Source organism: Heptranchias perlo, chromosome 4, assembly GCF_035084215.1.
Source record: "Heptranchias perlo isolate sHepPer1 chromosome 4, sHepPer1.hap1, whole genome shotgun sequence".
NCBI lineage: Eukaryota > Metazoa > Chordata > Chondrichthyes > Hexanchiformes > Hexanchidae > Heptranchias > Heptranchias perlo.
In genome coordinates this window covers 117478226-117506005 of record NC_090328.1, presented here as the reverse complement: position 1 = coordinate 117506005, position 27780 = coordinate 117478226, and the positions used below count along the sequence as shown (strand labels likewise).

Below are 27780 nucleotides of genomic sequence, written 5' to 3'. Positions count from 1 at the left end.
GTTTTTTTTAATGTATCTGTCCTGTCTGTTATAATTAATTACTGCTTTTCGTGCATAGGGAAATTGATTTTTTTAAGAGACCTGTATTAAAATTTCAACAAGAGTAATGATAAGAATGTCTGAACTCCTCGGAGAAAGAAAGACTTTAAACCCAATCAAATGTCTTATTTTTGTTATTTATTTATGAAACTGGCCACTTTAAATATCTCAGTTAATATAGGCTACATGCTGATCACTCTTTCCCGATTTAAAAATCAACTTTATTCTCCTGCATTATTCCCTGAATAAATACGTCTTCCGTTTGGAAAAGGGGAGGTGTTTCATGTGCAGATTTATGAATCTAAAATAAAGTAAAAGCAGAAAGTGCTGGAAGTTAGTCAGCATCGGTGAAGAGGAAAGATCATTTAATTTTTCTGCTGCGTACCCTGCGTCAGAACAGGAATCTATGAATCTTACCTGCTTGCAAAGAGCTTTCAGCCAGTCGAGAGTCTGCGTTCACTCAAGTAAAGGCAACCTTGTGTTCGCAAACTCTGTAGAAGCCGTTTGATTTTGAGGGTGGGAACAGTGTTATTGAGCCAGCACACTATGAAAAACATCGCCTTGTTGTTTGTTCATTGATGGAGGAGTGCTGCTGCATATGTTCTATGGCCTTAAAGGTCACATGGCATAGAAGATTGCCTTTGGCTTGGAGCAAGGTAATCTCATATTGCAGAAAGCATTAAAATCAACTGCCCCTTTGATCTGAACCTTAGCCCATGAGTGGCAATGTTTTTTGCGGTAAAATAGAAACACTCGTTCTGAGCCTATTTTCTGTATTTAACACTGTCAGCACTAATGCAGTTTCACATGGGAGGGAAAAGTAAAGTCTAAGGATCTTGGCCCTTATTCACCACCCTCCTGGAACCAACAACAACAACTTGCATTTATATAGCGCCTTTAACGTAGTAAAACGTCCCAAGGCACCTCACAGGAGCAATTATCAAACAAAATTTGACGTTGAGCCACATAAGAAGATATTAGGACAGGTGACCAAAAGCTTGGTCAAAGAGGTAGATTTTAAGGAACATTTTAAAAAAGGAGAGAGAGGTACAGAGGTGTAAAGGTTTAGGGAGGGAATTCCTGAGCTTAGGGCCTAGACAGCTGAAGGTACGGCCACCAATGGTGGAGCGAAGGAAGTCGGTGATGCTCAAGAGGCCAGAATTGGAGGAGCGCAGAGATCTCGGAGGGTCTGGAGTTAAGATACAGATCAGCCATGATCTAATTGAATGGCGAGTTAATTGTATCCATGTGATTTATATCATTCAGTGTTAATTGTATTCAGGGGCGTGTATCAATTGGAGACTCTCTTGTATCCATTTATATGAGAGCTTACCTAGGATGTGGAGTGGGTAATGTGGATCTCTGTGAGTAAAGGCATGGAAGCAACTGAAGACCAGGCTTTAGTATTCTATCCTTCACCATCCAGGCTATCCTGTTTATAACATGGCAGAACTGGCTTGAGGAGCTGACTGGCCTACTCCTGTTCCAATGTTCCTATATGCTACCAGTGAGCAAAAAACGGAGGGTAATGGGGCATCTAGGACCTTAGTAAACAGTGGGATCAACGGTGTATCTCCTTAAACAATGAGATTTAAAGATTGAGAAAGAAATGACGGAAAAGGAAATAGGGTGAATTAAGAGAGAGAGTAAAAAAAGGGACAGAAAGGAAAAGAAAGATTTTTAAAAAAATCTCTGAGAACAATTTACTGCCTGCAGGAATGAGACTCTACAGTTTCAATTGTTCCCTGTCTGGGCCGGAGAGGTTGACTGGCATTGCAGGCACATAAATCTCCTCATTAAAAAGGCTCCAGCCCTAACTTTCTGCGGCACATTTAATGGGCAATTATTGCGCCAATGCAGGAATTTCACGAAACTCGTGGGGAGGTTGAGGGCGAGATGCCGTTTTCAGGAGGTTAACAGCGGAGCGACGCAAATCGTCCAGCAACTTGTGGCGATTCACAATTCACGGGGTCTCTCTTCCTCATCACAAGCTGCTGGACGGTTTACACAGCGATTTAATAACGGCGCGCGCCATTAAACTTTCCGTTATTTTCCCAGCAAATTCTGGCCCAATGGAACCGTTAAGTGAATAAAACGACTTGACAAAATCATTATTCATTTACCAGTTTTCCTCTGCACTGGGATCAAAAGTACCGAGAGTGGGTATGAGGGGAATTCCTTCTGAGAGACTATACTCAGAAGAAATAGAAGAACCTCGGATTTTTTTAATAAACAAACACCTACAGCATATCTGGAAATGTCATCCCTGCCATTAAACTTATTTTTATTGTACCTTGCTGTCTGGTTTCTACAAGTGACGTGCTCTTAATGAACACTTTAAACAGACAGGGTAATCCTACGGCAGGCTGAAGGATAAGTGGATAAAATAAGAGATTACCCAGCCCACTATTAGGAACAGAAAGTTATTATTTTTTTCAAAGGAATTCTTAACAGTTGTTGAAGAAATGGAACAATCATTTATTTTTTAATAGGTTTGAAAAGTTAAATGAAAAACTGTATAGTGAACACAGTGAGGAAAGAGCTGGTATACCCAGTCTGTCAGTGTCATGCTCACCCACTGGGCATTCCTGGCTGTAATGTTACCAATCGAACGGACTAATCCCTTGTACCAAACAGCAGTTAGCAGTGCTCCAAGGCACTAATTAACACAGGCTTAATGAAGGGCTTAATCCGTATTAGGTTAAATCCCTCAAGAATCTTGACAGGAATTCTTACTGAAACAAAGTTTAAGTAATAAGCAGCAAGTCATGTTACAAGTACCCACTGTGACCTTATAGGAATGTACTGCGTAATTAAATTCCTTTAGCATTTCAGACGGTGGAGGCTTAAGACTTTATCAACAGTCTTTCCGGACAAATGAATTTCTTTTGTATGCATTAAACAAACTTGTTTTTTTTTACACACCGTTTCTTTTGTTTCAAATTATTCTTTTTGAAATCTGTTCTAATCTGTTTTGAACAGGCTGGAGCTCCTTTCTCTAGAAAAGAGAAGGCTGAGGGGTGACCTGATAGAGGTCTATAAAATTATGAAGGGGTTCGATAGGGTAAATGTAGAGAAGATGTTTCCACTTGTGGGGAAGTCCAAAACTAGGGGCCATAAATATAAGATAGTCACTAATAAATCCAATAAGGAATTCAGGAGAGACTTCTTTACCCAGAGAGTGGTGAGAATGTGGAACTCGCTCCCAAACGGAGTGGTTGAGGCGAATCGCATAGATGCATTTAAGGGGAAGCGAGATAAACACATGAGGGAGAAAGGAAAAGAAGGATATGCTGATAGGGTGAGATGAATTAAATAGAGTGGGAGGAGGCTCGTGTGGAGCATAAACACTGAATGGCCTGTTTCTGTGCTGTAAATTCTATTTAATCAGCATTCTGGTACAGTATGATAGAGGGGTTTTTACATAGACAATTGAAAAATTCGCTTTTTGTGTCTAAGAATAATCCAGGAAACCAACTATAATGGATGGTGTTACTGCATTTCTGTTAAAAACAAACACCAAATGTAATGATTACCAATGGAAATCACTTTAGTTACTCAAAAAGCAGGGCACAGCCCAAAATATGCACAGAGCTATTAACATCAGGGAAAGGTTAAAGTGAGATTTATAACCACAGGTCGAAACCACTTGCAAACCCATTTCAACCATGGACTGTTTATTTTTCAAAGTGATGTACGTTAAAATAAGTTACAAGTTTAAGTCAAAATCTGGTAGGTTATCCTTTGCCCTGTTCCCAGGGCATTTGGTGTTCCACAGCCAGGTGTCAGAGGGGAAAGGGGGGCGGGGGGAGACACATTATTTCAGATCTCTTGCCTGACTGTAGCCCATGGGGATTCCTGGGAGTTGACTAAACGGGACAGGCAGAAGCCTAACATAATCAGGATAATGAGGCGGGAGAGGCAGTCCCGGTCTATCGTCTCATTTTTGTGTGGCAATGCTCACTGGGCAGCCAAGCTGAGACGCGACCAGTGACACTTACCACTATGACCTGCCCCTGGACTCACCAAGTCCCATTCACCCATCACCCCTGTGCTCGCTGACCTACATTGGCTCCCGGTCCAGCAAAGCCAAAATTCTCATTCTTGTGTTCAAATCCCTCCATGGCCGCGCCCCTCCCTATCTCTGTAACCTCCTCCAGCCCTACAACCCTCTGAAAACTCTGTGCTCCCCCAATTCTGGCCTCTTGCACATCCCCGATTTCCTTCGCTCCACCATTGGCGGCCGTGCATTCAGCTGCCTCGGCCCTAAGCGTTGGAATTCCCTCCTTAGACCTCTCCACCTCTGACTCCCCCTTTAAGACTCTCCTTGAAACCTAACGCTGTGACCGCACCTGTCCTAATATCTCCTTATGTGGCTCAGTGTTGGATTTTGTTTGATAATCGCTCCTGTGAAACATTAAAGGCACTATATAAATGGAAGTTATTGTTATTAACTACATTCCAATATAACACAGGAAAGAGGCACGCCAGGGATTCAGGTGAAGCTACAGACTGTTCTGATGAAAGGTCTCCATCCAAAACATTAACCTGTCTTCATTCTTCAGCTGCAGTTCGACATACTGCGGATTTCCGACATTTTTACTTCAGATTCACAGCATTCGTAGTTTTAGTTTTAACTCATAAATTTAAATCAAAATATTTTGAGGAGGAAAGAGAGGAATGCATCTTTACTATTTGAATGATAGGAATTATTGAACTTACTTTCTAATTCGAGCTGGTTGTTCTGCGTGGAATGAGAACGACTTTTAAATACCATTATCTGCAGTTATGAACAAGATAACTGCAAATTAAATGTCCATTAACTTTAGTTTGCATTTGACAGCTCTGGTTATATAATTGGATAGTTAGTTTCTGAAGTAATTCTGCAAAAAAAGGGGAAAAAAAATCAAAATCTTCAAGGGTCTAGACAGAGTAGATAGAGAGAAACTGTTCTCATTGGCAGAAGAATTGAGAACCAGAGGACACAGATTTAAGGTGATTGGCAAAAGAACCAAAGGCGACATGAGGAAAAGCTTTTTTACGCAGCGAGTTGTAATGATTTGGAATTCACTGCCTGAAAGGGTGATGGAGGCAGATTCGGTCGTGACTTTCAAAAGGGAATTGAATAAATACTTGAAGGAAAAAAATTTGGAGGGCTATGGGGAACGGGCGTGGGAGTGGGACTAGCTTGATTGCTCTTGCAAAGAGCTGGCACGGACTTGACGGGCCAAATGGCCTCCTTCTGAGCTGTAACCATTCTATGATTCTATGAAAACAAAACACACTTCATTAATACTTAGTTGCATTCCATTTGTAACTGAAATTGAAGGCTTAATCGATAAGTCTAAGGATCATGGCACGTATTCAGCTCCCCTCCTGGAACCAACAACAACAACTTGCATTTATATAGCGCCTTTCATGTAGTTAAATGTCCCAAGGCACTTCACAGGAGTGATTATCAAACAAAAATTTGGCACCGCGCCGCATAAGGAGACATTAGGACAGGTGACCAAAAGCTTGGTCAAAGAGGTAAGTTTTAAGGGGAGTCTTAAAGGAGGAGAGAGAGGTAGAGAGGTTTAGGGAGGGAATTCCAGAGCTTAGGGCCTAGGCAGCTGAAGGTACAGCCGGCAATGGTGGAGCGAAGGAAATCGGGGATGCGCAAGAGGCAGGAATTGGAGGAATGCAGAGATCTCTGAGGGTTGTTGGGCTGGAGGAGGTTACAGAGATAGGGAGGGGTGACTTGCTCCTGTGAAGCGACTTGGGACGTTTTACTACGTTAAAGGCACTATACATATGCAATTTGTTGTGGAGTATATGCACAAGATTTTTAATAATATATATAGATGTGCACATGACTAGTAGATCACCTGTGGCATTGCTCTTGGATAGTCTGGGGTATTTGTGATGCTTATCTGTGAATGGCCTGACCCTGTGAGCTCAATGCTCCAGTGCTCCCTCTGGGAATCCAGGTAAATGTAGTCGCTGATAAACTCCTGAAGCGAATTACAGACCAGGAAATTACTTGTAAGTTTCAGTCTGCAGATGAAATATAACAAAACAGATCTTCAAGCAAATGTTTTCTGTCCATTGCACTTTCAACTGTCACACTGTAAATTTCTGTATCACATTTAAATCAAGAATATGAAGAAACAAAGGCAGTTATTTAGAATATACACAGTCCCCCAGCAATTGGAATAGATATTTAATGGCCCAGATCTTGCTGGAGTGGGGCATCTCGCGACATGCCCTGTTAGTTAGACTTTTTCCCTCACCCTTCAGCCTGAGAGTTTTTTGTCCTGTAACTTGCTGGAAGTGCGAGCTGATAACGGGCGGGGTGAGGATAACAGGGCATCAGGGACCTTAGTGAACAACGGGACCAAGAGTCTATCTCCTTAATCAATGAGATTTAAGGATTGAGAAGGAAATAGGGTGAATTACAGTCAAATCAGGTAAAGAAAGAGAAATAAAGAGGGAAAGAAAGAAGATTGGAATAAAAGAGAAAAAAAAAGAGACAGCAAGGCAAAGTAAGAACATTTTTTAATAATTTTACATTTAAATTTTTTAAATCTCTACAAACAATTGTTCCCTCTCTGGGCCGGGGAGGTTGAGTGGCATTACAGGAACATAAATCACATCATCAAAAGGGTCCTTACGCTGTTAAATACCAGCCCTAACTTTCTGTAGCAAGTTTAATGGGTAATTAATGCGCAAATGCAGCAACTTCGTGAAACTCACGGGGAGGTTGAGGGCGAGATGCCGTTTTTGCGAAGCTAACGGCGGAGCAGCGCAAGTCGCCCAGCACCATTTATGGCGATTCGCAATTCACGGGGCATCCCTTCCCCACCACAAGGTGCTGGCCGATTTGCGCATTAATATTGGCGAGGGCCATCAAACTCTCCATCATTTTGGTAGTAGATTCTGGGCCAATTATATTAGGCTCAGGATAAATCTCACTGTAATTTTGCATCCAGCCAACACTCTTTATGAAACATTATTCATTAGCAAGCTACTGCATGCCATCAAATGTCACATAGACCAGAGAGAATTACTGGGCCTTTAACATACAATGCCTCCAGACAGAATTGTACATTCACAGCTCTCACAAGAAAATTCATCAGAATCAGTAGCCATTGCTCCAGTTTGATAATCCCAGTGGCTTAGCTACATCTTAAATAAAAAGAAAGACTTGCATTTATATGGCGTCTTTCATGATCTCAGGATGTCCCAAAGCGCATTACAGTCAATGAAGTACTTTTTTTTAAGTGTAGTCGCTGTTGTAATGTAGGAAAACGCGGCAGCCAATTTGCGCACAGCAAGCTCCCACAGACAACAATGTGATAATGACCAGATAATCTGTTTTTTAATGATGAGGTTGGTTGATGGATAAATATTGGCCAAGACACCGGGAAGAACTCCCCCTCTCCTCTTCATAACAGCAATGTGGGAACCTTTACGTCCAGCTGAGAGGGCAGACGGGGCTTTGGTTTAATGTTTCATCCAAAGGACGGCGCCTCCGATAGTGCAACACTCCCTCAGTACTCAATGAAAACATATAACATAAATATCATAACATGATACAGGATGGAGTCTGTGCCCATAAGAATACAAGAACATGAGAAATAGGAGCAGGAGTAGGCCATACGCCCCTCGAGCCTGCTCCGCCATTCAATCAGATCATGGCTGATCTTCAACCTCAACTCTACTTTCCCGCCCGATCCACATATCCCTTGATTCCCTTAGAGTCTAAAAATCTATCTATCTCAGCCTTGAATATACTCAACGACTCAGCATCCACATCCCTCTGGGGTAGAGAATTCCAAAGATTCACAACCCTCTGAGTGAAGAAATTCCTCCTCATCTTAGTCTTAAATGGCCGACCCTTTATCCGGAGACTATGCCCCTTAGTTTTAGACTCTCCAGCCAGGGGAAACAACCTCTCAGCATCTACCCTATCAAGCCCCCTCAGAATCTTATATGTTTCAATGAGATCACCATTCATTCTTCTAAAATCCAGAGAGTATAGGCCCAATTTAACTCAATCTCTCGAATTAGGAAACCCTCTCATCCCAGGAATCAGTCTAGTATTATATATATCCCACAGCACTGATTTAAAAGAAAAATAAAACTGATATCTTTCTGAATGTCAAATGGCACATAACACTTCTGATAACTATTTTGAACTTTGATTTTTAACCAGCGCAAAGAGCCTGCTACTCCTCACTTGCATGTAAGATACATGATTGTTGCCTTTTGATTCCACTGGTTCAAGTTATAACCATCAGAAATGGGGGCAAAATTAATTTGTATGTGTTAGCCATGGCTCTGTGGATAGCACTCCAGTCAGAAGGTTATGGGTTCAAGTCCCATTCCAGAGACTTGAGCACAAAATCTAGGCTGACACTCCCAGTGCTGCACTATCAGAGGAGCCGTCTTTCTGATGAGATGTTAAACCAAGGCCCCATCTGCCCTCTTGGGTGAATGCAAAAGATCCCATGGCACTATTTCGAAGAAGAGCACAGGTAGTGTCCTGGGCCAATATTTATCCCTCAACCAACATTATTAAAAAACAGATTATCTGGTCATTATCTCAGTGCTGTTTGGGATCTTGCTGTGCGCAAAATGCCTGCCGGGTTTCCTACATCACAACAGTGACTACACTTCAAATGTACTTCCTTGGCTGTAAAGCGCTTTGGGAGAATTTGAGGTTGTGAAAGACGCTATATAAATGCAAATCTTTCTTTCACAAAATCATTTTCAATGCAGCAGAATAAGCTTTGTGTCATTCAAATGAAAAGCATTGGAGATGACAGCAGTTGTGTGTCATTGAGGATATTTCTTTGTTGGATTCTCTACAGAAATAGATTGGTAGAATTGCAATCGTAGGCCTCATCAAAAGGTCAGTAGTGGTTGAAGAACAGATGCAACAGGCATTCAGATATTTGGTTAATTGCTCTGTCGATGTATTTTTGAGTCATTGCGCGCACAAATTAATCCTCCAGAATAACATCAAACGTCGGCGAAAGGAAACAAACGAGCCAATTTAAAATGACTTGTTTCAAATGGGATTAATTAGGCAACGATAAACAAAAAGGCCCAGCATCCTCAAAGGTAAGGTGTTGGACTCTCAACTTGGAGATTGAATTTGTATCCCAGGGGTGTAAATTCAACGATGACAAATTTAGCAGTGGGAAGGCTACCAGGGCTCCAAAGGCTAAATTATGAGGAGAGATTACATAAACTAGGTTTGTATTCCCTGGAATATAGAAGGTCAGGGGGTGATTTGATTGAGGTTTTTTTTAGGATTTTTGAAGGGAATTGATAGGGTAGATAGAGAGAAACTTTTTCCGCCGGTGGGGGAGTCTAGGACAAGGGGACGTAACTTTAAAATTAGAGGCAGGCCTTTCAGGAGAGAAGTTGGGAAACACTTCTTCACTCAAAGGGTGGTAGGAGTGTGGAACTCTCTCCCACAAAAAGCAGTAGATGCTAGCTCAATTAATCATTTTTGCTAGCCAAGGGTATTGAGGGATATGGAGCCAAGGCGGGTAAATGGAGTTAGGTTACAGATCAGCCATGATCTCATTGAGTGGCGGAACAGTCTCGAAGAGCTGAATGGCCTCCTTCTGTTCCTATGTTCCAAAGGCCTACGCCCGATTTGCACGGTGCCTGGACCACTGTTAAATTCGGCTGGGCCCTTTGTTAGGTGGCCATGGAGGTTGCCAGAAATTAGTGCAGGCCTCATGGCAATATTGAAATGAACCCCTAGCGCCCTCTACCGGACCCGCTTCTGAAATTGGTGAAAAGTATCGCTGCGTGGGTTGACCGAAACTCCAACTACTTTTGCAGGCTCTGCAGCGAGCGGCCACTGGAGGCCGCAGAAGAAGCCTGCAGGTCAGTTTTACTTTTTTTCAACTTACCTTAATGTGAAGCCAGGAGGAGCAGGAGTGCTCCACATTAATACAGCGAGCCCATGCTTGTTCCCTCCTCCTCTTTCGATTGCCTGCCCTCCCCCCTGGACTCACCTCTGTGTCTCGAGCAACGTCCGAGCCGGCTGAAATTGCGAGCTGCCTATGAAGAGGCCCGTGGATAAAGTCACGATGGTCCTCAGGCCTCTCCGTTCTGCCGTGCCTTGGCTGCGCATCGCACGGAGCACGCCCAGTTTCAGGCACTAATGGAAAGCCCCTAATCTCCAATGCTGTTCCTATATTGATATGTTCCTATATTAATTCCACCCCCCCCCCCCCCCCCACCACCCCCGATGCAGAGGAAGATATGAGCTATCCTTTCTTCAGGGATTTGGAAGCAAAACTGTTCATGAGTTGTAAAGAGCGTCCCCTCAAGCATGCTTCCTGGTAATTTGTACAAGAAATGGGCTTGCCATCATATGAGCAATCCCTCGCCCTTACTGATGAGGACAATGTTAGTGCAAACTCAGGGGAGAGGGAGCTGTCGGAAACATATCCAAAAATAATTTATAAATAAAATCATGGATCATAAAGCACAGAAGGAGGCCATTCAGCACATCGTGTCTGTGTCGGCTCTTTAAAAGAGCTATCCAATTAGTCCCACACCCCCCTGCTCTTTCCCCAAAGCCCTGCAAATTTTTCCTTTTTAAGTATATATTTAATTCCCTTTGAAAGTTATTATTGAATCTGCTTCCACCGCCCTTTCAGGCAGTGTATTCCAGATCATAACAATTTGCTGCATAAAAAAATGTCTCCCCATCTCCCCCCTGGCTTTTTTGCCAATTATCTTAAATCTGTGTCCTCTGGTTACCGACCCTCCTGCCAGTGGAAACAGTTTCTCCTTATTTACTCTATCAAAACCTCTCATAATTTTGAAATTATGAAATCAAAAAGATAAGGCATTGTGTTTCTTTCATTTTTTTTAACATGCCAGTGTACTTTGTACTATTAAAATACCTCATGCCAAAAAAAACTCACGTTATTATTTATTCAGTTTACTTTTCCTCCACATTGAACTTATTTATACAATGGCTGTGATTTCTAGAGTAGTGTGGTAACGCCAGATTACAATAGGTTTTTCACAAGATTCCCTTCGACCATCATGAGCTACACTGTATGATTAAGTTTCACACTGCTTATAACACTCTCCTCAAGAGTTCAGATTTATTTAGCAAAGAGGGAAGGAAAAAAATCAATTAAACTGCAAAACGCACCTATCCAAGGGATTGGATGGTGCAGTGAGTTCACTGAGCCATTCACCTCTGAACTTTTCAAGCCAACACTTGACTGATAGGTTGAAAGTTGTTTGTTTGTTGGCAGAGAACAATATGAATATGAAATGAGTTGTGCAGTCTCAACCTAGTTCCCAAAGAGGATAAGCCCACAGCAAAAGACGATCCCAAGTTTGGCACAAGCTTGGCAATTTCAATTCGAGAGGCCACAGGATGGCTATTGTGGAGAGTAGAGAATGCTCTTCTCAGATTGGGGCAGAATAGAAGGAGTTTTTTTAAGTAGCACTTAACTACATTGTACCTGACCTATTTGATTCTGACACTGGCAGCTCAAAGTGGCTAAGTGTTCCTTTTCCCAATGCTAATATCTTCCATCTTGATGAGCAGAAACCTAACCATTTTTTTAAAGAAAACACACCCTTCTAACACAGAACCTTTTTATAAAGTTAAATACTTGAATACATTGTATAAAGATACCTCCAAACTAACAAAAAAACAAGTCTTAACAAATTATTCAGAGACTCAAACGAGGACCTAACTCCATTGTTTACCCATTGAATTTGTCACTCATCTATCATATTTTTTCACAATACCACATATAAATATAAAGTAAGTTGTCTATTTATTTGTTTTTCTACAGTTATACAGTTTTCTCTAAATCTCAACAACTAACATTAGTTAGTCATTGTATAAATAAAATGGCTGCATATAGTAACACCACTATTCCTGGCCACAGTGGAGATGATTGGGTAATCCCCCCCGTCAATCACGCCTGGAGATTGCACTGCTATAAATGATTGGTATTGATTTTATGCACATAATTTGTATTATGTAACTATCCTCCACTCACTGCATTTTGCTGGAGAAAAAATCCTGCTTTTATCGGGAGACTTTGCTGTAGTTCAAGAGTAAATTAAAACCACAAGTCCCGCCCCGCCTCCAACTCATTGGCTGACACAGTGGTGTCACTATTCACTCTGACATAAAATAGTGCATAAGTCCTGGTGTTGGACAACAATTAAATAACTGATGGACTTGGCCTAACTTTGTATTTTATGGTTGGATTTGTATGTTGTTTAAATGTCTTATCACATCAGGGGCTACGTGATGTCTGTTATTTACTCTCTATCGCCTTCCTTAGCATTCCCCAGGCTACGCACAAATCTTTGATTGTTCAGAGGGCCTGCTCCAAGATCTCTATAAATGATGCCTTTAGATCCAGCTGTCAGGAGATATGCAAGAGAGATCCAGGATAGCCTCTTATCAGGGAGTGTCTGGCCTCCAATTGATTGCTTCCCTGGTGTCAAGGATGAAATCAAGGATCAGGAACAGGTCATTCAGCCCATTCAGCCATTCAATTAGATCATGACTGATCTGTATCTTAACTCCATCTACCCGCCTTGGTTTCATAACCCTTAACACCCTTGCCTAACAAAAATCTATCAATCTCAGTTTTGAAATTTTCAATTGACCCCCAGCCTCAACAGCTTTTTAGGGCAGAGAGTTCCAGATTTCCACTACCCTTTGTGTGAAGAAATGCTTCCTAACATCAGCCATGAACAACCTAGCTCTAATTTTAGGGTTATGCCCCCTTGTTCTGGACTCCCCCATCACAGGAAATAGTTTCTCTCTATCTACCCCATCAAATCCTTTAATCATCTTAAACACCACAATTAGATCACCCTTTAATCTTCTGTACCTGAGGGAATACAAGCCTAGTCTTTGCAACCTGTCCTCATAATTTAACCCTTTTAGCCCCAGTATCATTCTGAAGTTATATTCCCTGCCTGGGAATCGAACCCGTGCCGCAGCGGTGAAAGTGCCTAAATATTAACCACTGAACCACCATGGATTTGGATCATGGTCTTGAAACTATATGCAACCAATCTTCACAGAGTGACTTGGTGTAGGGACTTGTTGCATCACTGCCCCTCCCCACGGTAAATCTTACTGAGTTGGTTATTGCCATAAGATTGCAGGGTTTGTTGTCACGTCTTCTGTTAGCCCGTCACTGAGTAAAATTGACGGTGGTCATTTTACATGTTCTGGAGATATCCAGGGTTAAAAGTGATTGTTTCTTCCAGACGGAGGATTAACGGAATTGGGCTTCATCCACTGGGAAGAAAATGTGAAGAAGAGGATTGAGTGATGAAAAAATACGTCCTAAAACTCTAAAGCAAAATTATGTTGTGGGGCACAAGCAGTGCATTTATTGATGGCTTTATTGAAATCTTATGCTACAAAATAATACCTTTTAGAATAATTAGCTTTTCGTCGACACAAGTTAAACAAAGCAAATGAAATTGGCAAAAAACATTTAAGTAACAGGTGAAAATCCAAGTAAAAATGGTAAACATGGCTCGTAGGAGAACCAATCACTGACTGCCTCAGCAAATGGATTAGAATCATGGGACTGGCCCAGGACATTAACTATCCTGAGACTTGGAGACTAAATCAAAGGTTTTTTTCCTTCTCACATGCTTATCCTATGAATGCTCGTTCTTGAATAAGATCAAACATGAGCTAAAATGCTGCTGAAACTCTCATCCATGCCTTTGTTACCTCCAGACTTGGCTATTCCAATGCTCTCCTGACCAGCCTCCCATAAACTTGAGCTCATCCAAAACTCTGCTGCCCCTATCCTAACGCGCACCACGTCCAATTCACCCATCACCCCCCGTGCTCATTGACCTACATTGGCTCCCAGTCCGGCAACACCTAATTTTAAAATTCTCATCCTTTTTTTCAAATCCTTCCATGGCCTCACCCCTCCCTATCTCTGTAACCTCCTTCAGCCCTACAACCCTCCGAGATCTCTGCGCACCTCCAACTCTTGCCTCTTGTGTATCCCCGATTTTAATCGCGCCACCATTGGCGACCGTGCCTTCAGCTGCCTGGGCCCTAAGCTCAAGAAATCCCTCCCTAAACCCCTTTACCTCTTTACCTCTGTCCTCCTTTAAGATGCTCCTTAAAATCTACCTCTTTGACCAATCTTTTTTCCTAATGTCTCCTTATGTGGTTCGGTGTCAAATTTTGTTTGATAACGCTCCTGTGAAGCCCCTTGGGACATTTCCCTACGTTAAATGCGCTGTATAAATGCAAGTTGTTGTTGTTTAAAAAAAAACCAGATTAATCCAGAAAGAAAGGCAAGGGACAACGGCCACACGCAAAGGCACAAAATGAACCAGATCCAGGCGTAGCAGTCCAAATCTAAACCTGTTTTGTATGAAGATGTAAGGAGGACACCTCCTCTCCCCGCTAGTGTTACTTTTCAGCACAAAAAAAAAGCAGGGAAAGTGGCTCTCAACGTGGACAGCATCCAAGTAGAAAGTAGGTATCCATGACAACGGAAGAATTATCTGAAGAAAAGTTCCTTTGTCTAGTACGTACTTCATTCATCGGCAATCTAGGTGCTGCCTCGCAAAGTATTAGAATTCTTCGATAAGTATCCTAGTAGCTGTTGTGCTGACAGGTAAAGAAAATGCTTTTATTCAAAACCTAATTAAAGGTAAGCCATTGTAAATTGGCAACCTATGAAGCCTAAAGTAGTTGCATAGAGACTTTAATTTTCCTTCGGGCATTATGATTTTTAACCAGTACTTTGCTCTTGTTATCCTAATCTGGCTCAGATACTTGAGGAGACGGGCTCAGCTGATGTGGGGGTACAGTTGCTGAGTGGTTTCATTCTTCCCAAGATTAATAATATCTCGCTCGAATGCAGATTAATTTAGGTATTAGCCTGCTGTTTCTGCGGGGATTAGTTTTCCGAGCTGGAATTACAAGGTCGCCAAACATTCCCCGAGCGAGTTATCGTGTTTTCACATGCGCGCGTTTTAAAAAGCTGGCCCAGCCAAGGGCTAGTGCCAGGGAAATCCAAGTTTTTAGCCCTTTGTTCTTTGCGAGGCACTGGATTAAAGGCTCAACCCGGATTCGCTTTTTAAGGGGAAATAAATGTCGGCAGATCTCGCAAAGGCACCTAGCCCCTGCTGCACATCACCGGCTGCACCTAATGGGCCCACACCCAATTGCTTTGTGTGTGGGTGTTTTTTTAAACGGAGTACAAGCACAGAGTTGAGTGGGCTGTCCACACCAACACATGCACAGCAGAGTGAGGAGCAGCAGAATGATGTGTGAAGGGCTGCTGGACAGTGGAAGTGCACACAAAAAAGGAGCACTCTGTTATCTTGCGAAGGCCATCCTCAGGTACTGGTATACTTAGATACGTCTTAAATAAAGGAGATGTATATTTTTCTACCTGCGACCATATGAAGTAAAACAGAGTAGAAATCCACAGTTTTGCAGTAATCGACTTGTCTAATGGGTAGCTTTTATCTCTGGATTTCAGGCACTATATATGTTTCGAAAGTTACTATACGGTCAGTAGTCATTACGAGAGAAGCAATCATCCTTTCTCTCATGCTGGGCACTTCTGCTTTAAGAGATAGAGGACACGCCAGTATAACTGAATCGAACAGTTACAGATTAGAAAGTTTTGTTCGCAATAGTTTTACTGAAACTTCTTGGATAGTTTTGCATCATTGGGGTTCTTTAATCCTTGAGTTTTGAGTATCAAAGTAGAATGCTCTTGAAATAACAATCTCACCATGAAAGGGTTTGCGGCTGATTGGGGTAGCTTGTGAAGTGTTCAGAAGTAACGGTGTTTCAGTGACACATCCTGGGGGTCTGTGTCTCAAGAGGAGATTGTTCATTTGGTTAATTCTCTCCGAACTTTTCGATTCACTCTGCAGATAATGGGGAAAGAACTGTTTCATGAAATGTATTGCAAATGATTTTCAATTATTTTGTTGCTCTGCATGAAATATGCTGTAGTTAAAAAGTATATTGAAGAACCCTGGTAGCAGATAAAGGCTGCTTAAAAATGTGATCATGCTATTTATTCCAGCTCTGTTTATGGACAATGAGCAGATTGACATTTGTGAGAATGTGCACGTAAAGTGCCAAAAATATAATCACAAGAAAATGATCTTTACAATGAAAACCAGGCTACCAGTGAATTAAATAGGAGAATTTAGGCTTTTGACAAACTACTAGTTTAAAACTGAGTCTATGCTCGAGATTTTTATGAAGTGGAACCAATTGTATGATTATTGTAAATTGTAAAGACCACATTTACACACAATCGTCTTGATTTCATTGAGTGTGTTCCAGTGAATTAAAAGCTTCTGTACTTAAAGATTGCTTCATAGTTCAAAAAACAATTTTACTTTTTCTTCGATTATGAAGAGCATAACTGAAATTATTACCTGGTGCTCTGCTAAATTATGAAAATTTGTTGTCACAGATTCTAAATAGCTTAAAAAGCAAAAATAAAAAACCTGTTGGACATTATGAAAAACTGATAAACTGGAATGCCATGGAAAAATATACACATAAACAAACTTATCGATCCTCCAATGGCTCAGTGACCAGAATTTGCTGGCAAAATAACAGCTAGTTTAATGGCAATATTAATGTGTAAATCGTCCAGCAACTTGTGACGAAGAAGAGAGACCCCGTGAATTGCAAATCGCCACAAATTGCTGGACGATTTGCATCACTCCGCCATTAGCCTCGCGAAAACAGCATCTCGCCCTCAACCTCCCCGTGAGTTTCATGAAGTTGCTGCACTTGCTCATTAATTGCCCATTAAACTCACCGCAGAAAGTTAGCGTTGGTACTTTACAGCATAAGCACCTTTTTAATGACGTGATTTATGTTCCTGCAATGCCACTCAACCTCTCAGGCCCAGGAAGGGAACTATTGAAACTGTGGAGTCTCATTCCTGCAGGTAGTGAATTGTTCCTAGAGGTTTTTCAAGTTAAATTTTTTTTTTAATTCTTACTTTTCCTTTCTGTCTCTTTTCTCTCTCTCTTAATCCAATCTTTCTTTCCCTCTCTTTATTTCACTTTCTGTACCTGATTTGACTCTAATTCACCCAATTTCCTTCTCCGTCGTTCCTCTGTTTCTTTGTTTATCCTTAAAACTCGTTGATTAAGGAGATAGACTGTTGGTCCCGTCATTCACTATGGTCCCAGAGGCCCCTTTGCCCTCGCCACGCCCTTTATCAGCTCGCACTTCCAGCAATTTGCGGCGTAAAAGATTTCGGGGCACCCCACGAGATGCCCCGCTCCAGCAAATTCAGGGCCAATCTGTTTTAGTGGTGTCACTTGAGGGATAAATGTTGACCTGGGAGAACTCCTAAGAGATCACAGGAGACTTAGTGCAGTGTTTTCCATGCTGTCGCTGTATCTTCCTTTGGACAATCTGTCGTAACAAGAGACATGCATTAGTGTTGCATCCAATGCGTATACTCTTCCACTAAATGTTGTTCCTATCCATTGAACATTATATAGAGAGAACTATATAATTGAGGCAGACCAGTATCTGGTCCAGATGCTTAAATTCCATGAAAATACTTGCGTTCTTCTTTATGGAACAAACCTTCAGAGCAGATATAGGGAAGTCCCAGAATACAAAGAGGACATCTGTCATTTTTTTTCTTGATTATATACATTACCAGTAAACATCCATATGTTATCTGTAGACTTTCAAAAATGTCATATTTGCATTACAGACATTATATTTGGATTTGATCTCCTTGCAACGTAAAGTCCTTGTGTAAACTTCCATTTGGATGAGTCATTACAACAATGCAGTAGGAGCATCTATTGAAAAGCTTCGTAAAATGTATTTCAATCATTCAAAATTATGTTCAAAATTAAGAAGGGTTTTGATAGAGCCAATAAGGAGAAACTGTCTCCACTGGCAGGAGGGTCGGTAACCAGAGGGCACAGATTTAAGGTAATTGGCAAAAGAACCAGAGGAGGGAGATGAGGAGAAATTTTTTTATGCAGTGAGTAGTTATGATCTGGAATGCACTGCCTGAAAGGGCGGTGGAAGCAGATTCAATAGTAACTTTCAAAAGAGAATTAAATATATACTTGAAAAGGAAAAAAATTGCAAGGCTATGGAGAGGGAGCAGGGGAGTGGGACTAATTGGATAGCTCTTTCAAAGAGCCGGCACAGGCATGATGGGCCGAATGGCCTCCTTCTGTGCTGCAAGATTCTATGATACTCATTTTGGTGATGGAAATTCATTTTCAATGAAAAACTCAAATGGCTGGAAATTACTGTAGCCGAGTGGACAAACATTATGGTATTCCTCTGTCTACTATTTTGACGCAGGCTTTAACCCTTTTTTTAATGGGTTAATGCCTCCGCTAAAATGGTGGACAGGGAAACATAATATGAGCCAGTTAAGCATTCGTCCGCTGATATTCTTTGAACGTGAGGTGGAATTTCCGAGGGGGATTCTCCTGATCTTCCGCCATAACCTCGGAGGAAAGCGGCCAGAGAAGAGGCATTGGTGATTGTTTATGCCATTCTCCCACCCCCGGGGATCCCCTCGATTGTCCGCCAAAAGTTACAGCGGGAAATCAGGAGGAAACTCCCTCCCCCCCCCCCTTTAAATTCTACCCAGTGATGTTTTCTCATGCGTGAGGGTGCGTCCATTAAACAGTGCTCATGTAAATGGAACATTTGAAACTCGGCTCACTAATGGTTGGTATGTTCCAGGCTATTACATAGAATTACATAGAAACAGGCCATTTGGCCTAACTGGTCTATGCCGGTGTTTATGCTCCACACGAGCCTCCTCCCTCCCTACTTCATCTAACCCTGTCAGCATATCCTTCTATTCCTTTCTCCCTCATGTGTTTATCTAGCTTCCCCTTAAATGCGTCTATACTATTCGCCTCAACCACTCAATGTGGTAGTGAGTTCCACGTTCTGACCACTCTCTGGGTAAAGAAGTTTCTCCTGAATTCCCTATTGGATTTATAAGTGACTACCTTATATTTATGGCCCCTAGTTCAGCTATGTTGAAAACTTTGAAGGTCAGACAAAAAGAAAGGTCTAGAATTCTGGATTTAGAGTCAAGGCTAGACCACCGTTTGTGGCCCTCCGTACATTCAACGTGACTTTCTAGCTTCAATTCATCACAACCATGTGAATACCTCTGAAGGATTTTTCTTAGTTCCTTATCGTATTGCGAGTGTGCCTTTTCAAAAGAGCTTTTCTACGTTGCACAACAACCTTCGAAACTGCTCTGCTAACTTGCAAAAGATCAAAGGATTCTTTTTTTTCTCCCCATTCATATATTAATTCTTAATAGTGTCTCCAAATTCTGACAGTTTTCATCATCCCAGCCGTAAGCCCTGAGAGACTTAGCAGGACGGATTAAAGCAACATTTTTTTTTAAATTTTGTGGTTTGTGATGCTCTCGACAGCCTCATTAAAGTCAAAACAAATTACCACAATATGTACTTGCTGGTGAGCTAGATTCAGATTGGCCTCCAATAATGAGGACTGGTGAGCATTATAAAACTAAATGATGACATTTTAACAAAGGGCAAAAAAATGGAATGTCATCTCAAGTTGAACTTTTTAGTCTGCTGTGAGAAACTTGTTAGTCTTTCCACCTGTGAGATCAGCTTTGACAATTGGCTTGACGTTCCAGCTCTAATGGAGTTAATGACCTCCTTAATGGTCCCATGAGAAATGGGTGAGTAACAAGCCTCTTGTGTCCATCCACAGGTGGTGGGTGAGAAGGTCATTAGTACTTCATTTTCACACCGGGACCCAAGGTGGAAGGAACCCATTCATTCACTGCCCAGTTGTCCTGGGCCAATATTTATCCCTCAACCAACATCACTTTAAAAAAAAACAGGTTACCTGGTCATTATCTCATTGCTGTTTGTGGGATCTTACTGTGCGCAAATTGGCTGCTGCATTTCAACGGTGACTACACTTCAAAAAATTATTTATTTGGCTGTAAAGCGCTTTGGGGCGTCCTGAGGCCGTGAAAGGTGCTATATAAATGCATAGTTCTTTCTTTTCTTTTTCTTTTTGCCCACCAGGTGGGCAGACTTCTAGGCTTCACTCAGTGATTGCTAATTTTTTGTTTCTTTTTCAGGGGTGAAATGACAGACCTTCTCTCTCTTTTTCTTTCTGAGATTTTCTCTCCTCTTCTCCACTGACTGGGTCACCTAGCAGCACATATCATCCCAGGCTGACAGGGCAGGCAGACGGCAACCAACTCCCTAACCCCTGCAAATGCTACTCTGAAACTCAGAGAGTGGTGAGAATGTGGAATGTGCTACCACATGGAGTGGTTGTAGCAAATAGTATGGATGCATTTAAGGGGAAGCTAGATAAACACATGAGGGAGAAAGGAATAGAAGGATTCCTCTTAAATGCATCTCTGCCATTCACCTCAACTACTCCTTGTGGTAGCGAGTTCCACATTCTCACCACTCTCTGGATAAAGAAGTTTCTCCTAAATTCCTTATTGGATTTATTAGTGACTATCTTATATTTATGACCCCTAGTTTTGGACTCCCCCACAAGTGGAAACATCTTCTCTACGTCTACCCTATCAAATCTCTTCATAATTTTAAAGACCTTTCATGGTCACCACTCAGTCATCTCTTTTCTGGAGAAAAGAGCCCCAGCCTGTTCAGCCTTTCCTGATAGTTGACAGAGGACTGTTTAAAGCAAGTAGCCACAAAGGGGTTAAACATCGAAAGGCATTGGAACATCATAAGAACTTAAGAATGTAGGATTGATAAAAGTTCAGCGAGCTCAGTTCATTTGCTTGAGACCGTTGTATAGGACTTGCTTCTGTTTGAAGAGATCTGATCAATGTTTACAATGCGCAGACAAGACTTTCAAGGGTTGTACAGGGATGTGGAGTGGTAGTGAGGGATTACTCTGGTGGCTATCGTGAGATTGCTCTTATGTTGACATATTGCACTGTTAAAATTAGTAAATGGCATTTTGTAGAATAATTAGTCACTGACAAGTACTCAAAAGTCAATTATGGTTCAGGGCACAGTGACCAAAGAGAAAGCAAATCATTTCTGAAAAGGAGATGCAAAATCCCATAAAGGTCACCCTTGATTAAAAAAAAATTCCCACATTGTTTTACTCTCAGCAAGGGTTCCAATAAAATACTTCAATATCGTGGAAGGCAGCAAGCAAAAACACAAAACTGGATTTAATTAAGGATCAGTTGGATGCTGGCCCATTATTTTGTAGCATTATATCATTTATATATAAAGTTCCTGCGGTGTGCTTCCCATTGGCAATAATAGGATGCAATGCCAGCCAGTCACAGTATGAAGTGAATGATTTTATGTTAGTCCTAAAGTCTTGTTTAGTCTTATCACCAAGGTGTTGTGAAAATGGTAAGTGAAGTTAAAAAAAGGTATACTGTATTTATTCACCTATAGACCACCTTTACCTATAAGCTGCAACCCAAACTTGAGGCCCTCACTTAGGAAAAAATCATAATTAATAACTTGCAGATAAGCTGCACCCACAACTAAAACCGTTTTTATGTTTTAAAAAAAAGCACAGCCTCTATTTGCATCCTCAATTTAGAAAGTTAAAAATATACTCTCTTCAATGCACACACTTGAGACATTACGATTCATCTTCACTGATGATGTTGAACTCAGTGCGTTGTCCTTAGTTTGTTCACGCATTCTAACTTCAATCCGATATTAGTGTTCTAAAATGATCTTATAAAGTAAAGTGGCCCCATTGCCCCACTGCACTTGATTTTACACTCAAATATATGATAGAAAATATGGGAGTAGATTTTCAACTTGCTGCCCGGGTGACAGAGTGATGCTGCTGATAGGCCGTCCCATTATAGAAACCACCTCGTTTTCATTTCTGTTGTTGAACATAAAAATCAGGCAGTTTCTATGATGAGTGACCAATCCGCAACATCAGTTTTACGTTGAAAATCCACCCCCTGGTTTCACATCCTGAACTGTATCTTATTTCTTTCAGAAATGGGGATTATTTAGTCAAATAGTTGACAGGTTTTATTGCATCTTCCAATATCTCTGGCACTATAGCATCTGCATTACTTAAAACAAACATGGGCCACTTAATATAAGGGTAGTGGGAATCTGGAACTCTCTTCCCCTAAAAAGCTGTTGAGGCTGGGGGTCAATTGAAAATTTCCAAACTGAGATTGATCGATTTTTGTTAGGCAAAGGGTATTAAGAGTTACGGAACCAAGGCGGGTAGATGGAGTTAAGATACAGATCAGCTATGATCTAAACGAATGGTAGAACAGGTCCGAGGGGCTGAATGGCCTACTCCTGTTCCTATGTTAATATAGCAGCAGAAATGGTGAAATATGGTCCAATTACAGAGTTACTCATTAACTTTCTGTCAAGGGTGTTATCTCTCCTTTTCTTCCTCTATGCTTTTTCATCTTTCAAAGTAGAATAACAACAACCCTAACTGGGGCAGAATCAACAGATTTCACGCGCAGTTTGTTACTTGAGTAAAAAGTCCATTGCATTGATTGGAACATTCCTTATTAGCCAACAGTGAATGAAAAGGTATGAATTATTCCATCGGGAACCATTTTTGGCCAACAATAAAAGAGTTTATTTTATTCATTTGTTCATTATTGCCAATTATATTCCAGGTCCCATGGAAGCCTGGAATCCAATAATATTTAAACTGCCTTATATTTCATTAACAATTTCTTTAACTTCTCTAAGCATTAAGTTTGGACGCATAAGAATAAAAGCTGCCTCGATTTTAAAATTCTCATCCTTGTTTTCAAACCACTCTATGGCCTCGCCCCTCCCAATCTCTGTAACCTCCTCCAGCCCTACAATCCTCCGAGATCTCTGCACTCGTCCAATTCAAGCCTCTTGCACATCCTCGATTTTCATCGCTCCACCATTGGCGGCCATGCCTTCAACTGCCTAGGCCCTAAGCTCTGGAATTCCCTCCCTAAACCTCTCCACCTCTCTCTCCTCCTTTAAGATGCTCCTTAAAACCTCAGTTTATAATATCTCCTTATGTGGCTCGGTGTCAAATTTTGTTTGATAATCGCTCCTGTGAAGCGCCTTGAGATGTTTTACTACGTTAAAGGTGCTACATAAATGCAAGTTTTTGTTGTTATGGAAGTGTATGATATCAGTAAGCAAGTCACAACCTTTTAATACCCAAAATCTAGTGTAATATAATCTTCCAAACATGATGTAATGGTGGATGCACTGGACTCCTAATGCCTAAAGGGCATTATCTCAGCTTGGTTGAACTTTTCACCAATTCTGCAATTGCATGTGAAGCCAACTGAAGCACTCGAGTCAAGCAATTTGTTTTGGAGACGAATCTAAAGTTCATTATCCTTTCGAAGATGGCGTTTCTTCTATTACTCTTCCAAGTTGATGTTTTAAACTTAGATAAGCCACGATAGTTTTCCTCTTATATCACCAAATGTATTTCAATAGGCAATTGCACTAAAGCATTGCTCTTTCTTGTTTCAGGCTCAGAAATCATGGATAGAGAGAGCGTTTTGCAAGAGAGAATGTGTCCACATAATACCAAGCATCAAAGACCACCATAGGTAATAGAACTGTCTGCGGCTTGTTGGTAAAGTACATTGAAATAAAGTTTGCTCTTGAGAAAGGAACCAGTGGCAAAAGAAGGCTTTAACTTTTTTTTATTAATTGTTAAAAGGCCTAAAATTGGAGACCCAATTGGAGATTTTTTAGTGGACAAATCCACCATGTCGTAGAGACCAGAACAACCCCAGGTTTCAATTGCTGGTTAGAATTGAGTGAGCTGATAAAGCATTGAGGGTACTACAACTGGCCTCTGAGCCCTCCTGTTCACTAACTCCAGTGACTGCTTGCTGTTGTGTGCGGACGTCTGGTGAAGACAAGATCGAGTTCTGCTATAATATTCCCATGGTGACAATTTTCCTTTTCCTGCCCCCACAGGGTCGAGGCAGGTTGTCCATCCGCTGCCGATTCCCCACACACCCACCCCCGCCATGACCCCAGCCCGTTCCCCTAGGTCAGAGGTCATTAGCGATCCACAGTGGGCTCTCGGGGTGGGGGGGAGGGGGAGATTCCCGCCAGCAGACGGAATCCTGACAGTTGCCCCCCTCGCGGGAAATTCTGGCAGCATTGCAGCAGGACCACTGCTGCAGCACCGGAAGAAATGGAAGGTGCATTGAATGGGGGCAGAAGAGCCCCAAAGACCGGAGTAACTGTCCTACTGAAGGCCTCGGGTATGCGTGGAGGTCCCGGGAAGTGGCGGGGAACAGGGGCAGAGAGCCTGGAAATCCCCCAGGAACCTGGATTACCCGCCTGCCCGCTGCTAATGTACTTGTGGCAAGTGGGCATAAGACTATAAGAGATAGGAGCAGGAGTAGGCCATTTGGCCCTTCAAGCCTGCTCCACCATTCAATGAGATCATGGCTGATCTGATTTTTACCTCAACTCCTTTCCCGCCTTTTCCCCATATCCTTTGACTCCCTTGCTGATCAAAAATTTGTCTAACTCAGCCTTGAATGTATTCAATGACTCAGCCTCCACAGCTTTTTGGTGTAAAGAATTCCAAAGATTCACGACCCTCTGAGAGAAGAAATTCCTCCTCACTTCCATCTTAAACGGGCGACCCCTTATTCTGAGACTATGCCCCCTAGTTTTAGATTCCCCCATGAGGGGTAACATCCTCTCAGCATCTACCCTATCGAGTCCCCTCAGAATCTTATATGTTTCAATAAGATCTCCTCTCTTTCGTCTAAACTCCAATGAGTATAGACCCAACTTGTTCAATCTTTCCTCATAAGACAACCCTTCCACACCCGGAATCAACCTAGTGAACCTTTTCTGAACTGCCTCCAATGCAAGTATATCCTTCCTTAAATAAGGGCACCATAACTGTACGCAGTACTCCAGGTGTGGTCTCCCCAGCACCCTGTACATTTGTAGCATGACTTCCCTGCTTTTATACTCCATCCCCCTAGAAATAAAGGCCAATGTGCCCTCCAGTGACCCAGGCATGGGCTGGCAACTTGAGGCCTGGGAGGCCTGACGGCCCCATACTCCCATTGCTATGGCACTCGATTTTGGGACGGGAGAACGGAGGAGAATCCAGGTCTCGCTGTCCAGATTCACAAATTAATAATGGCCACTTGGTGACTTTCTCACGCCTCATTCAATACATCGAGAGTCATATCCGAGCAAGAGTCACTGCTTTGGGATCGAATGGTATGGAAAGAAATAAAATGGAGGGGAAAAGAAAATTTTAAAAATTTACAAATGAACTGAAAACATAATTCAGATAATATTCAACAAGTTTGTTTCTTATTATGTATTTTAAAAATCATCTTATTTGACCAGAAGCACAGAATTATAGTTCATGTAAAGTTTAATAGAATCATAGAACACAAAAGGAGGTCATTCGGCCCATCGTGCCTGTGCCGGCTCTTTGAAAGAGCTATCCAATTAGTTCCATTCTCCTGCTCTTTCCCCGTAGCCCTGCAAACTTTTCCCCTTCAGTATTTATCCAATTCCCTTTTGAAAGTTACTATTGAATCTGCTTCCACCGCCCTTTCAGGCAGTGCATTCCAGATTATAACAACTCGCTGTGTAAAAATGATTCTCCTCATCTCCCCCTCTGGTTCTTTTGCCAATTATCTTAAATCTGTGTCCTCTGGTTACCGACCCTCCTGCCAGTGGAAACAGTTTCTCCTGATTTACTCTATCAAAACCCCTCGTAATTTTGAACACCTCGATTATATCTCCCTTAACCTTCCCTGCTTTAAGGAGAACAATCCCAGCTTCTCCAGTCTCTCCACATAACTGAGGTCCCTCAACCCTGGTACTATTCTGGTAAATCGCCTCTGCACCCTCTCCAAGGCCTTGACATCCTTCCTAAAGTGTGGTGCCCAGAATTGGACACAATACTCCAGCTGAGACATAACCAGTGATTTATAAAGGTTTAGCATAACTTCTTTGCTTCTGTACTTTATGCCTCTATTTATAAAGCCCACGATCCCGTATGCTTTTTTAACAGCCTTCTCAACTTGTCCTGCCACCTTTAAAGATTTGTGTACAGACATCCCCAGGTCTCTTTGTTCCTGCACCCCCTTTAAATTTGTTCCACTTATTATAATACTTGATCCAGAAGATTTCTAAGGGATGAAGCCTGGAAAGTTTTGCATTTGTTTGAATGAAAGGAAAGAGATCTTTGTGAGTTTTTCTCCCACTGTGGTAGGTGTTGCTGTGGGCGACTAATAGGCCAACATGTTGGATTGCCTCCAGCCATCTCTATCAGTCAGAATGAAAGTATTGACAGCAGAACCACAAAGAATGATCTACATTCGGAGAAGTGGTCCGTCAGCAAGCACACTCAACTCAGCCCCACAGATGCCTTCGGGACTATTGAATTCCAAGGAGGAGGACACTCCAACAAAGCCATGGTAACAAGCAATGTTTTCATGTTCTCTAAGGGTCCTTTTATATTATTGCTGAGGGGCTTCAGTCACTGGATGTACAAAATGCTTGTTATTGGTTAACTTGACAATGATTACATCGAATTACATAGTATGTACAGCACAGAAACAGGCCATTCGGCCCAATAGGTCCATTCCGGTGTTTATGCTCCACACGAGCCTCCTGCCTGATGGGGGTCAGCTGTGGCTCAGGGGGCAGCACTCTCATGTCTGAGGCAGAAGGTCATAGGTTCAAGTCCCACTCTAGATACTTGAATACAAAATCTAGGCTGACCCTCCCAGTGTAGTACTGAGGGCATGCTGAACTGTTAGAGGTGCCATCCTTGAGATGAGACAATAAACTGAGGCCCTATATGCCCTCTCAAGTAGACATAAAAGATCCCACAACACTATTTTGAAGAAGAGCAGGGGAGTTCTCCTGGGTGTCCTGGCCAATATTTATCCCTCAACCAACATCACTAAAAAGAGATGATATGGCCATTATCACATTGCTGTTTGTGGGGCCTTACTGTGCACAAATAAGCTGCCACATTTTCTATATTACAGCAGCGCCTATACCTCAAAAGTATTTCAGTGGCTGTAAAGTGCTTTGGGATGTCCTGAGGTTGTGAAAGGTGCTATACAAGTCTGTCTTTCCTTTTCAAAAGGAAAAAGGAAAAGATAATTAGCCTTGGTCACCCATTGAGGAAAGCAATAAAGAAAAAACTTGCATTGATATAGCGCCTTTCACATCCTCAGGACATCCCAATAAATTGCTTTTGAAGTGTAGCCACTGTTATTTTGTAGGCAAATGTGACAGCCCAGGTTCCACAAACAACAATGAAATAAATGAGCAGATAGCCTGGGTTTTTTTTGGAGGTGTTGATTGAGGGATAAATGATGACCAGGATACCTGGAGAACTTCCCTGCTCTTTCTCAAATTTTGTCCACCTCAACATGCAGACATGGCCTCAGTTTAGCTTCACCTCTGAAAGATAAGCCTTTTCAATGCAGTACTCCCTCAGTACTGCACCAAAGTGTCAGCCCTAGATTATGTGCTCTCAAGAAAGAGCTGGATCCCACAACCTTCTGACTTGGAGGTGAGAGTGCTACCACTGGGCTGAGCTGACACTTGTTCCTAATGCCTAATGACCTCAACTATAAAACTATATGCTGATGAGGAAGGTAATGATCTTGTAACTAGTTTCTTCTCTTCTCCCCA

General features: G+C 42.0%; 1 protein-coding gene across 5 annotated transcripts in view; it reads left to right on the top strand.

Moving 5' to 3' along the window:
• The window catches only part of trpm3 (transient receptor potential cation channel, subfamily M, member 3), a 425666-nt gene that overhangs the window by 273115 nt on the left and 124771 nt on the right, over positions 1-27780 (top strand). For all 5 annotated transcript variants that reach the window (XM_067983531.1, XM_067983535.1, XM_067983534.1 and 2 more), the window contains 2 exons: positions 23599-23678; positions 26342-26546. In XM_067983531.1, the coding sequence (XP_067839632.1) occupies positions 23599-23678; positions 26342-26546 (285 nt within the window). The remainder of the gene's footprint in view (positions 1-23598; positions 23679-26341; positions 26547-27780) is intronic.